Source organism: Melospiza georgiana, chromosome 1 (genome assembly GCF_028018845.1).
Source record: "Melospiza georgiana isolate bMelGeo1 chromosome 1, bMelGeo1.pri, whole genome shotgun sequence".
Lineage (NCBI taxonomy): Eukaryota > Metazoa > Chordata > Aves > Passeriformes > Passerellidae > Melospiza > Melospiza georgiana.
Genome location: NC_080430.1, coordinates 69,131,309 through 69,143,535, shown reverse-complemented (window position 1 = coordinate 69,143,535; position 12,227 = coordinate 69,131,309). Strand labels below are relative to the sequence as shown.

Here is a 12,227-nt window from a genome sequence, read left to right as displayed (position 1 = left end):
AACTGAGAAAGGGTAATTGGAGTCAAACATCATACCTGCTTCTACTTGTCATGCTCTGTGGTAGTTGTTTTGGTAGGCTTTTCTTCCCCTTGTGACTTGTATTTGACGTTTTAGGAGAGGAGTGTGGGAAAATACTGATTTAAAGGACTGGAGTTTGGTTATATCCCTTTTAAACTGCACATTTTGTGGTGATGAGTGGAGGTCAGGCCACTGTAGCCAGCTTGAAGTCAGAAAGGAACAACAAAGATTGATATTTGGGCTCATTTTGAGCTCTGTGCTGTGTGGGACAGCTCCAGGCTCTCTTGTGTGCAAGGAGAGACCATATCACATGTGGATGTAGGACAAGAGCTGGCAGGAAGCGTCAATGACTCCTTTGCTGTCTCTGGTGTAATTTTAGCTTTCTGGCACTCTGATGGAGTTCTGTTGCTTATCCTGGTTGTGTCCTTCCCCTTGCTCTTCCTGCTTCTTCTTTATCACACTCAGCCACGAGCCTGGGGAGAAGCCGCCTCACTGCACCTCGCCCGTAGGTCAGCTCATCCCTGTGGCAGCACGGAAGGGGGTGTGGGCTTCAGCTGCTCACTGCACCCATGAGCAAGGATGTAGCGAGTTCTAAATCGAGAGCTCTTGCTTCATACGTGTGCCTCTCCAAACCCCTGGATTTAGACATTCCCTCACCATTCATTACATCCTCTCGTCTTTTAGCAGTGAGTAAATGGGCCAAGCTGGGCATGTCCTGCTGCAAGCAGCCCAACGCCGTTTCTCATTGGTTGGCTGCTTACAAGTTTCTCAAAGTACATGACTCCTCTCCTTTGGGAAGTGCATCCTGTGGGACTCTCCTCAGGATGGGGAGGGATTGGGCAGCTCAGGTCCTGTCTCAGAGGACGTACATCCAAGTGACACCAATCAGTCCAGTATTACTGGAATCAATCCCCATTAAATACAGGGGGGGCAGGTGCTCCAAAGGGAAGCCCAGATCACCCATAACCAGCAGCCAGAGAGGTAATTCCTGGTGGCACTGGAATGGAGTGTGTTACCTTCATTGGCCTTGATGCAGTCTCTGATGGAGGTGCTGGGTGTCACAACCTCATTTCTGGAAGCCATAGATCCCAATCACCCTCATTTGTCTGTTGTTTGACATATGAGTTGCTCAGACAGATGCAGTGCAAGACTAACAAAATTGGTGGCAGTGTCTGACTCTGACAGCAGTTTGAGAATTTGCCTGTTTGCCTTGTGGCAGCCCTTAACATGGCATTTCCCAGTGTGGTGTCCCACAGAACGCTTGGCAGCAGTTATGCAGAGGAGAAAAGATTTCCAGGTGAGCTTCAAAGAGAAGGATGTGACTAACTGTCTCACAAGGAGCCAGGACATGGACCCAGCCAGATGAGGCAGCTCACATGGAAGAGCTGCCAAAGGAAAGGGAGAGGACGGATGAAACTGTGACTGGAGAATGAGGGGGAGCAGGCAATTGGGCAAGGTGGAGGGGAAAGTCTCCATGCGCTGTTTCCAGCAGCTGGGAGATGTCTGTTCTTCAGGGAGGTAACCTGTGGGTAAAGTGCCGAACCTCAGGCACGCTGGCTGTCATTCCTGGCTCTGCCGCAAGCCTCTGCCGCCTGTCCTTGGACAAGTCACTCTCCCGGTGACTCAGTATCCCAGCTGGAGAACAGGCATTGCTGCTTACCTCATGGGGATGTTGTGAGAGTAGGCTCGTGGACGCCTTTGCAGTCTGATGTATTCAATGGGGGCAGGGGGGAACAACAAAAAGTGGCCACAAAGACAAACATTAAAAGGGATCTGTTCTTCCTTTGCTGCCTGTGCATGTAATCATGTCCCTAATGATAATGTAGTGGTGACTTATTCATCACTGACATCCAGTCCTTCAGTTCCACTGGTGGGAATGGCTTTTTGTTTTTACTTTTTGTCCCCTCAGGCTTGTGAAGATGTAATTTTGTATGTTTGTATAATATGTTAATGTTTTAAGCAATTTCTAGTAGAAAATTAGAAAAAATAACAAACAATTAATCAAAGTCAGACTAAACTGAGATCTAATCAAGTAATACAAGAGTGGGACTGGAAGCAGAGTTTGCAAAGGGAGCCTCAAACCGAGAAAATGCAAATCCTGAGACCTAAAGAAGAAGGAATTCTGCTTTGTGTCTGTCTTAAATCCTGTGCCTGAGGGTGTACCCAAGGAGGTCTAAGACCAGAAACTAAAAGTGATCACTCTTCAGCTCTCGCCTTCTTAAATAAGTTTCTGCAAAGGAGAGGGGGCTCTGGTTGGCTCTAACCCTCAAAATAAATGTCATGTTAATTGTATTCACTCAAAAGATGGTCCAATGGCTAGTGTACAGACCAGAAGAACAGGATGTGTTAGGGCACTTAGGGAATTGGTTGACCTGGTGCTGTCACTTTGTTCTGCCTGTGCCTGTGTGTGCTAAAGCAAAATGGAGCTACATGTCTCCCTGCTTGGAAGAGAGCTATGAGACTTAGGGAAATGCTGTAAAGAACTTGGAGAGCCACAGGTGGAAAATGCTGGGAGTGATCACAAGGTTCAGAGTTTTGCACAGGAGCAAAATGCATGGTTATATTTCACTATCAAAGTTGGCTTTTCTTTTAAAAATAGGAAATCCCAAAGGAATTGGCTAGAGAGAAGGAACATTCATCTTCACTTAGTACTGTATTTGAAAAGCTTTAATTGCATAAGTTTTCCTGACACTCACCAGGGCTATCTTTGGAGAAAAAAAACAAGATTCTTGGTTTTTTTGAAGGAACAGGTGGCAGCATGTAGAAATCTTTTGTTGTTAAATTTTAGTCATGGTTCCTTTTTTTTGCTTCTCTTTCCTTTTCCCATCTGCAGTTGAGTATGACAAGGAGTTCACGCCTCACCAGCGGCACCACAAGGAATTCAAATTTAATTTGTCTCAGATTCCTGAGGGCGAGGCCGTCACAGCTGCTGAGTTTCGGATCTACAAGGACTGCGTTTTGGGAAGCTTTAAAAACCAAACCTTCCTTATCAGCATCTACCAGGTGCTGCAGGAACATCAGAACAGGTATGCAAGAGGGGGCTTGCTCTGTGCCACATGCTGCTGTCCTGGAGAAGGCTGAGGTTGTGCAATAGTATTGATAAGGCTGAAAATAAATATAGGTTTGTTCATGTTAACAGGGTTATGTTATTGCATGGTCCTTTCCTTATGGGAAATGGGCATGGTAGGGTGTGAATGAGGGTGTGACTTAGCTGCAAGCTTTGTCTTTAAATAAAGAAAGAATCTGCTGAGAAGCAGTAGATTTTTAAAGCACTGCTGGCATTGCTATTGTGTACTGAGACTCACATATCCCCTTTCAACTTAATACTAGCAGCCTGTTTGAAAAATACTGGTAATTAGCTCAGACTTGATTTGCTCTCAGCTGGACTTATATTAAAGTAAATAAAACAGAAGAAAATTCAACATGCTGACCACAGATACAAAATAATTTCTGGTCTTTCAGTGGCAATGAGAAGAGGAAAAGTGAGAGAGGCAGGGTAGAAACTGTGACACAAAAATCCAAACAAGTGTAAATGGAGTGATTAATTTTAAAAGAGTAATGTTTCAGATGGAGGAATCATGTAAGGCTAAAAGATGGAAATACATGGTCAATTAAATGTCAGAGTAATGCTGTGGTACACAAGTGTTTCATTACTTCTACCGAAACTTGTCAGGACTGTAACTGTTCCTCTGCTGCAGGCATTAAAAAAAAATATCAAAACCAGCAGTGTTTGAAAAAAGTTCAATTTGTTTTCTCTTTGAAGGCTTAATGGGCATTTTCCTTTCTGCTCCTTCTTTCTCCAGCCTTTCCACTGGTACCATTTGGAGGGATCAGCCTTTGGTGATTGGCAGTTCTTAGGGCAACATCAAATAGCTTGTGGTTGTTCTGTGGGGAGTGTGGCTTCCGGGGAAAAGAGAGAAATACTTGGGTGCATAGGTGATGGGGAAGAAATTGTGGGTTTTGGGAGATCAGTGTTCCCTTTGTGCTTCAACTTGGAGATTACTGGAGTGCCTCCTGGGGTGTTGTGCATGCTGGTTAGGATGTTAGTTACATCAGTGCCCAGTTGAAGAACTGATCAAAGTCCAGACAGTCCTGCAGATTTCATAGATGTTAGATATATTGTTCATTTGGAGACACACTGCAGAAAAAATGGCGAGTGTTGGTCTACTTCAGATTGCAGAAGTAGAGATCCCACCTCTGGAGCAGGAAGGAAACCTCTGCCAAGAGGCTGTGTAAGAAATTGATTTGCTGCTCTGTGACAGTCACTGAAGCACGGCACGGAGTAGGGGAACTGTCAACTTTTATGTGGATAAAACATTTTTTCAGAGTAAACTGAGCAAGCAAGCAATGTGGGAAAGAGAATAAAGAATTGGATAAAGTACAGAATATGGCCCCTAGTATACCCTGCTCCTAACAAATTTAGAAATTTTCTGTTCTGAAAGTGGCTGTGTGCAGCAATGATGCTGGGACCTTGTATCTCTGTTTCACACACCATACCAGAAGCATGCCAAAATGGGATTGCACTGCGAAGCTGGGACATGTCCTTTGGCATCTGTGTGTCCTGGGCATCCCTGGGTGCTAGAGGTCTCCCTACAGACAGAGCAGAGGCAGGAGCACCTGGTGGGGATCCCCAGGGTGGTTTCTGCCAAAGAGCTGCCGAGTATTTTGGGTCTTTCCATTCCCTTCTGCCGTTGCTGGCGGCCATGCGGAGGGGATCCCGCCGCTGGGACTGGGAATCCTAACGCGGCTTCCTCCAGGCCCGGGCGGCTGCCAGCAATTCCCTGTCCCTCCTGACAGGGGCTGGGCGTGAACCGCTGACCCAGGAATGAGTGTCTGTAGTTCATTACTAACCCCTGACTCATCCGCTCCCTCAAGGCTCCCTTTTTGTTTCTTTTCCTGCTTTATTTATTTACTTTTACTGGTGGGAAGGAGGGAGACGTTTGGCTGAAGCATTTTGTACTTCAGATGAGTCTGTGGGACTTGTCACATCATCCTCACAGAGGTGGACAAGATGTGGCTCACAGATTCCTGCAGCTGTAGAAAGGACATGCCCTTTTCCATTCTTTTTTTCTTTCAGCTTAAAGGACTCTGTATATGTAAAATATAAAATCATATTTGAAAATGTGTGCTTTTTTATTAATACATGGATAGGCTTCTATTTTCTGTACAGCTTTCTGTTTTAGGCTGTAGGCTTTCTATTTTATATATATTATCTGTAAAAAAAAGTGCATATATATTTATTAATTGTCCTCTTTATATTAAAAATATGCAGATGCTAAAAGAGTTAAGATCATAGAAACTGCGTATTGCATATTCAGTGTTACATTCAGTGGCGGTCTGACTACATTGGTTACAAACATTCACCCTCACTGGTGACCTGGGTGGACTTTGGCCTCTAAATATTCTTGAAAACAAAACTAAAAAATTGTATTTAGCTGCTTGCTAATATCTCTGTATGGAGAGGGAAAATGCCTCAGATTATTCTGGTATGCCTGAAGAAACTATATTATTCTTATGGGATTATGGGTTTTGGTCATCCATTCACTTACTTGCTTTTACTGGGAGGAAAAAGTCCAAAATGTTTTTTTCTCCCCTCTTGTCTCAGTGGATTAATTTGGAATACCGTGTTCTCTTTTCCAGATCAGAACACCGGCAGGTTAAATTATAAGAAAAAGAAAGCACTGGGTTTTAAAGGAGCTTGCTAAATATTTGTAAGGCTTCTATTGAATTTTAGAAAACATCTTATGAGCCAGAAAATAACAGCTGCCTTTGACTTAAAAAAACAAAAACTGCTAAAAAAAGTTGGGTCACACTTCCTTTAGATTAATGGTTTTGAATGACAGCCTGATATTTCCTGACATTTTATGACATTTCATTGCATGAGGAGGATCTGTAAAGATCTTGAAGTCTAGCTAGGTGAGAGAGGGGAGTCGATGTCACATCTTTTTTCATCTTTTTGTGCTGACATATATACCTTCTGGTCAGGGCAATTCATCTCTAAGGGCTGCAGAAGGTGCCTGTTCAGTTAAGATTTCCACTCTGCAGAGAAAGTTCAAAGACAAAGACACGATGTTAATTGTGGTGTTTATGAGGTTAACAGTTGTCTGGGGCAATTTTTGGTAGCTCCTAAAATACTTTTGGGTACAAATCATTCTTAAGAGGGTAGCTGGCATGTATGGATTTAAACCAGGAGTCTACAAGGGAAAGGCAGCATGTACCTCTGGGGGAGGAATATAAAGAAAAAGGATCCTGCCTGCTTCTATCAGAGAAACAAGTTTGGCAGGGCAGGAGATAAGAGAAATGTTCAGTAAATACAAATCTTCACCAAAGCTCAGAGCCTGGAAGTATCCCTTGGCTCCAATTAAGTGTAATGAAGTGGCTTAATTCAGTATTACTTGAGCAAAGGGAAAAAAAAGCTCATCTGGACAGTAACAGCGAGAGCGTGTGACTCCAGCCCAGATGTGCGCTGCTGCACGGATTCGTGAGGCATTGCTGGCTGCTCCCTGATGGCTAAAAATGGAACCAAGCCTGAGGCTAAAACTTCTGCCAGTTACTGAATTACCAAACTGATTTTTGCCACTGTAGACAAGGCTAATATCAGGAACTACATGGGCCCATTTGAGGCTGTCTTCTAGGCAGACATGTATGGAAAGAGAGCATGAATGATCAGAGATCAATGCTGATTGAAATAGCATAAAACCTCTGGGCAAAGATGTGACTTTGTCCCATCAGAAATATGAAAAATATACTTGTGGGGGCTACAGGCAGTGAAACTCACATTGAGGACCATGTGGTCTATGTACATTCTCTCTCAAAAAAGAAAACATTTTTAATACTGACCCACTTGTGTCAGTAATATTTTCATCTCCCCATTCCTTCCACCCTTTCATAAGGTAAGAAAAATAGTGCCTAGAAATGAAGCTTTTGTTTTTTAACCAAACCATGGTTAATGGCCACGTTTTGTCATAACACAAACTGCTGGAGCTGTCAGTGGGATGCTGCGAGGAGATTAATGAAATCCTGGGATGGATGGGTCAAGCTTGTGGCCAGCCATCAGTGGTATGCCTTTTGGATTGTGTGGAGAAGAGGCTTCACCAGGCAGGGCTGAGGTGACATCTGGTTCGCTTTGAGGGGGATGGCTGGGTTTTGGAACAGGCTGTGGGCTGTAGGGGCTGATGCTGGGAGAGGGAATGGGTGACACATCTGGCGGATGTTGCTGCCCTTCAGCTTCTGACCCCCCAGAGTTTTAAGAGACTGGGCTGTTTGAACACTAGGGTGGGATCTTTTTCTTCTTTTTTTTTTTTTTTTTTTTTTTTTTCCCTCCTTTGGAACATGCAGGAAACAGGGACCTTTGCCAAAGCATTAGTTTAGGAAGGTAAGTGGTGTCAGCTTTGTCAGCTTCCAGGTGCTTGTCCCACCTTGGCTGTATCTGGCAGACTGTTTAATTTCAGCAGGCAGGAGCTACGCAGCCTCAACTCTCCTCCCTTGTGTGGTACTAACACACAGCTAAACCTGGCACCTGGACTTGAGTCTAAAGTGCAGGACTGATTTTGTGGAAGAAAAAGCCCTCTGTTATTTCTGGTACTTCTTGGGAGTGGAATGCCATGTAAACAAGACCTTTACAAAGGAAGGGAAGAAGTGAGTTTGTCCCTGAAAACCGATCATTATTTAAACAGTTTCTTTCTCAAAACTTCCATGCCCTCACCCAGAGAGGTGTCAGGTCAGGACTAGGGAAGGCAGTTTATGGTTGATCAAAGATGTTAGTCCTTGGTTTGGATCATCAGTATGTTTTCAAGTGTAAATATCCTGCTAATGCAGACCTCAAAACACTCCCACACTGTCCAAACAACTGATCTATGAAAAACACAGTGGCCTGTGTTAGTGATCAAAGGAAGATACGGTACGTTAATGGTCGGTTTATTAAACAGTTTCATTTGCACCCAGAATGAAATATGGGAACATGATGGTCAGGAAGATTCCTCCTACATGAAAAGACACGTGTGGACATAAATGTGCCCTGCAGAGCAACTGCCTGGGGACCGTGTTCCTGTTCTACGGAACACAATTCCTTAAGGGTTAAGGCGCTTGTTGGTTTTAGCTGCCAGTTATAGTGGTAATAAAGTCTTCCTCTTTGCAACAGGATATTTATACAAATGTGATCCGAGCTTCTAATCTAAAGGGCAAATTGATTCAACTGCAGTGTTTATAGCTTAGAAAATAAATAACCCTCCTCGACTGGGTTTTGGAATGGGTTGTGTAATACAAATGACAAAGCTAGCATCAATCTGTTTCAAGTTGGGGTCAGATTTGTATATAGTGTGCATATATTTGTATATGATGGAGCTGTTTCCATGATGCTATAGAGAGGCATCTGTCCGCATCTCAGTTCAGCTCCCACTGTGGGTATGTGATTTGTTGTGTTTTAGGCTGGTTGGTTTAGAGCAGTTTGAAAGTCAGAGTTATTCTGGGTGAAACATACTGGTTCCATAACCAGCTGGCATTTTCTATCTAAACTAAAGAATGCCATATCAGTGCCTTATTTCTTTACTTAATGGACAAAGATAAATACTACCCCTTTGTCCTCTCCCCCATCTTTGTGCCTCAAGCTGCATTTAAACTCTGAAGTGTAGTACTATAGCTGTCACTACAGCTGGAATGCCCCTTTTCCTTATAGAATTGTAGTAAAAAGTAGAAAAAAAAATAATTCTTATTCCTATGACTTGGGATGATTTTTTTCTTCACTTTAACTGTTCCAGTTGATAAAATATTAATTCCTCATATCCCTAAAGCTCAAGAATTTAAGCTGAATGGGTTGGCACACCTTTGCACCCAGACATTTGTGTTGACTTTACTGGGCATTATCATGGGCCTGTAGGTTGAACTTCCCATAGTCTCGGTGTCTTCTAGTTCTAGGCTCTGATTTTCCTTTGCCAGAAGCAGCTCTGAAACTTGGGTTTCACTCTGGTGAGTCTGGAAGACTTAGCCCTCTGCCCCAGGAGACTTTGCTGCTAGAGGCAATGGACGCAGTGTTACAGAACAGCCTTTTCAGCACAGGGTTACTCTTTAAACAGAGCAGTGGAGGTGCGAGGCTGAGCTTATCCATTCCTTCTTGTGCTTTTCCATATCTGGTTGCATCCAAGATGGCTTTCCCCTCCTTATGCTGAATTGCAGACCTCCTCCACAATATCCCAACATCTCCATTCTGTGCTTTTTTTCCTTTGCTGACTCTCAGTCCTCGCAAATCAGTGCCCAGCTGCTGGTCTTCTTCTCTTCCACCATGGAACCAACTTCATTTGTAGGTTGGCATTTCTTCATATTTCCTTCCTTGTTTCTAAGAAACTCTTACAGGCTGTGTACCTCTCTCCTGGCCTTCTGGCCCACAGGTGGCTTTGCTTCTTCAGGACAGCTAAACTGAGCCTGACTTCTCATGAAACAGTAGAGACTACCTTTTCTTTCCATGGCAGCTCATTCCAGGTGCTGGCATTCCCCTGCCTGAGGCTCTCTGTACAGGGGAACACTGAGAGATTAAATTTCCTGTGCTGCTGTTAAGTCTTTGGAGTGCTGGTCATTTGGACACGCTAAGTTGTTAAGGTTTTGTATTGCATCTCTTGGCAGTACCTTGTGCCATGGGAGCTCCACATAAAGTCCATTCTATAAGTAGCAAACACTTTTAAATTTGAAGCAATGCTTACATCTACTGCAAGTTGGGGGATCTACAGGTCTGAAGAGGCTGCAGTTTCAAAGTTTTATCTGTGTGGAGCTCCATTCAACTCTGCAAGACCAAGTCAGTTGTGGGTAAGAGTGATTTGCCCATTGAAAGTAGATAAGAGCAAATAATTTTGCTAGTTTGCTATATACAGAACATAATGCAATTTTTACAGAAAGTTGATGTCACCACAAACTAAAGACACTGATCCTGAGGTATGCAGAAGAGTATTGGAAAGTGTATTAATTAAAATGTAGATTCCACACACTTCTGTGCAAAATTCCCTTTTGAGAAACTGCTGCTAGGCAGTCTAGACTATTATGTCAACTTGTCTTTGAAGAAAAGTAAACAAAAAGGTTGAGCTGAGGAAAGTTTTAGAGACTTATAGTAATTAATGTTTTGGTAAATGGCTGTTGATGCGTAACAATCCTTTAAACACCTGGGTAATTGCAAGCTTTGAAGTTGGGCCAAAAATGTTGTTCCAAGACATGTAATTAAAATACGAGACCTTTAACTTGGTCATTTTGAAGGTGAGATTTCTGTTTGTTCTCACTGTCTCCCTGGTAAAACTTCTGTCTGCTCAGGGAAAGAAGGCCAGGGAGGGTGGGAAAGTAAAAAAAATAGTTCAACAGATGCTTCTTTAAATTTAGCTTTTTATAGCTTTGGTGTTTTTCCTGTAGCAAAGTTCCATGTTGTAATGCGTATCCAGAATGGAGAAATTATTTTAATGTGAACATTTCACTAAGTATAGTAACTAAGAGAAACCACTTGACCTGGTTACTAATTTGACTGATTTCTAATTTAATTAGTGTTCAATTAAAAAGAATTAACACCTAGAGACATTCTGTTGAAAGGTTTACACAGAGGTTTCAGTTAACAAAATATTATTCTTAGAGGGGGAAAGCGCTGAAGCTAAATACAAGCTGTTTCTCCTATAAATGCCCTGACCACATGGTTGGGATGCTGGCATTAAGAATAGTAGCTATATTTGATATTTATATCTGACAAATCTGCTCTCTGAGGACACTGGAGCTAAATCCTGCCTTCTGAATTACACAGGCCATATTTCCTCCAGTAAACTGTGTACTCCATTCTGTTTATTGCAGCCACTTGTGGTTGCTCTGTTGACCTTTTCTTCTCTGTCCTTCTCCAAAGTCTTCTGAAAGCCGTGGAAACACTCCCATCTATTTCTTGAGACTTGAGCCGTATTTCAGGGCCTTGATGCAGAACAAAGACCTCCTGTTTTGAGCTGGGAGTCTCTAATTTGCATTTTCCTGTTTAATATCCTCTCTTGTATCAGGAAAGTTGTTTCAGCTCCTCACCTCAGTTTCTCCCATTTACTTGGTTCCCTTTAATAACAAAAGGTTAATAAATAATATGCCTGCAGCAAACCTTCCTGTAGAAAACAGTAACTGGACTCATCCAGATGAGACTGTTGGGCTCTTTAGTGACAATGAGGTGGCAGTAGCTGTGTAAAAACCCAGAGGCAGGTTTAGACAGAGAGCATGAAGAAGCTGCCTGTTTTGGTGATGAAATTTATCTTCTGTATGCTGAATTTTAAAGGAGGTGCCGGAGGTCCTTTGATGTCCTTGACATCTGGGGTTGCTTGGGCATTAAACCTTTGGACTGACTCTGCTTTCTTCAGCCTATGTTAAGAGCAGATACTTCTTCCTCTCTCTTCAGTGATGCTGGCTCAAACATTTCTTCCAGCCTTTATTTTTCTAGATTTTCTTGTTCTTCACACTCTCTTTCTGTTTCCCTCAGGTTCCATCTTGCCTCTGTTGTTCTCAAAAGCTGAAGCTTTCAGACACCCTTCCATGAATGTGACCACATACACATTTGCTGCTTCCTCTTGGCAGGCCACTGCCTGCCTCACTGCACACAATCAATGTTGTCACTTAATGACTAGAAATTCAATAATTTATTTTGTGTGACTTGTTCAGTATATTTCTCGCTTTCTTGTTCACTCTTGAATTTTGCTTTGACTGTGGGCTTGCAGCTACTTATGTGTAGTGCTCTTCAGCATGGTGTTTGACTGCTTCCTAGACTATTTATCTTTTGGACATAGCTATAAGGCCATCATTCTTGTTATGCAGATGAAAATCTTTGTAATTCCTTTTTCTCTGCAGACTTTTTATCCAAGGTCTCTCCATTTAGTCCTTGCACGTCTGTGTGTCCCTCGCGACTGCAAAAGCTCCTCCACCTTTCCCTGTCTAGTGAGATATTCTTTCTCTTTGACCAGGGGCTGAGATGACATTTTGTTTCCTTTGAACCTTCCTTCCTATTTCTCTTTGGCCAGAGGCTAGTCTGGGAGATTTCCCAGTGTCCACTTCAAGATCAGACATCATATGCCTTTTTTTTTGCAGGAGTAGCAAGGGTATCTCTTAGCCATGCAGCTCTAGAAAGGGCAGATTCTCCTCAGGTGATTCATGGTATCTGGTATTTGGGGGGGAAGGAGGGGAAAGTATGTTTCCTGCATGCAAAAAGAAGTCCAGAGAATTTT

General features: G+C 43.0%; 1 protein-coding gene across 1 annotated transcript in view; it reads left to right on the top strand.

The window, feature by feature from the left end:
* BMP6 (bone morphogenetic protein 6) overlaps window positions 1–12,227 on the top strand; it is an 86,503-nt gene that overhangs the window by 59,063 nt on the left and 15,213 nt on the right. Inside the window, exon 2 of the mRNA XM_058029363.1 lies at window positions 2,852–3,044. Within this exon, the coding sequence (XP_057885346.1) occupies window positions 2,852–3,044 (193 nt within the window). The remainder of the gene's footprint in view (window positions 1–2,851; window positions 3,045–12,227) is intronic.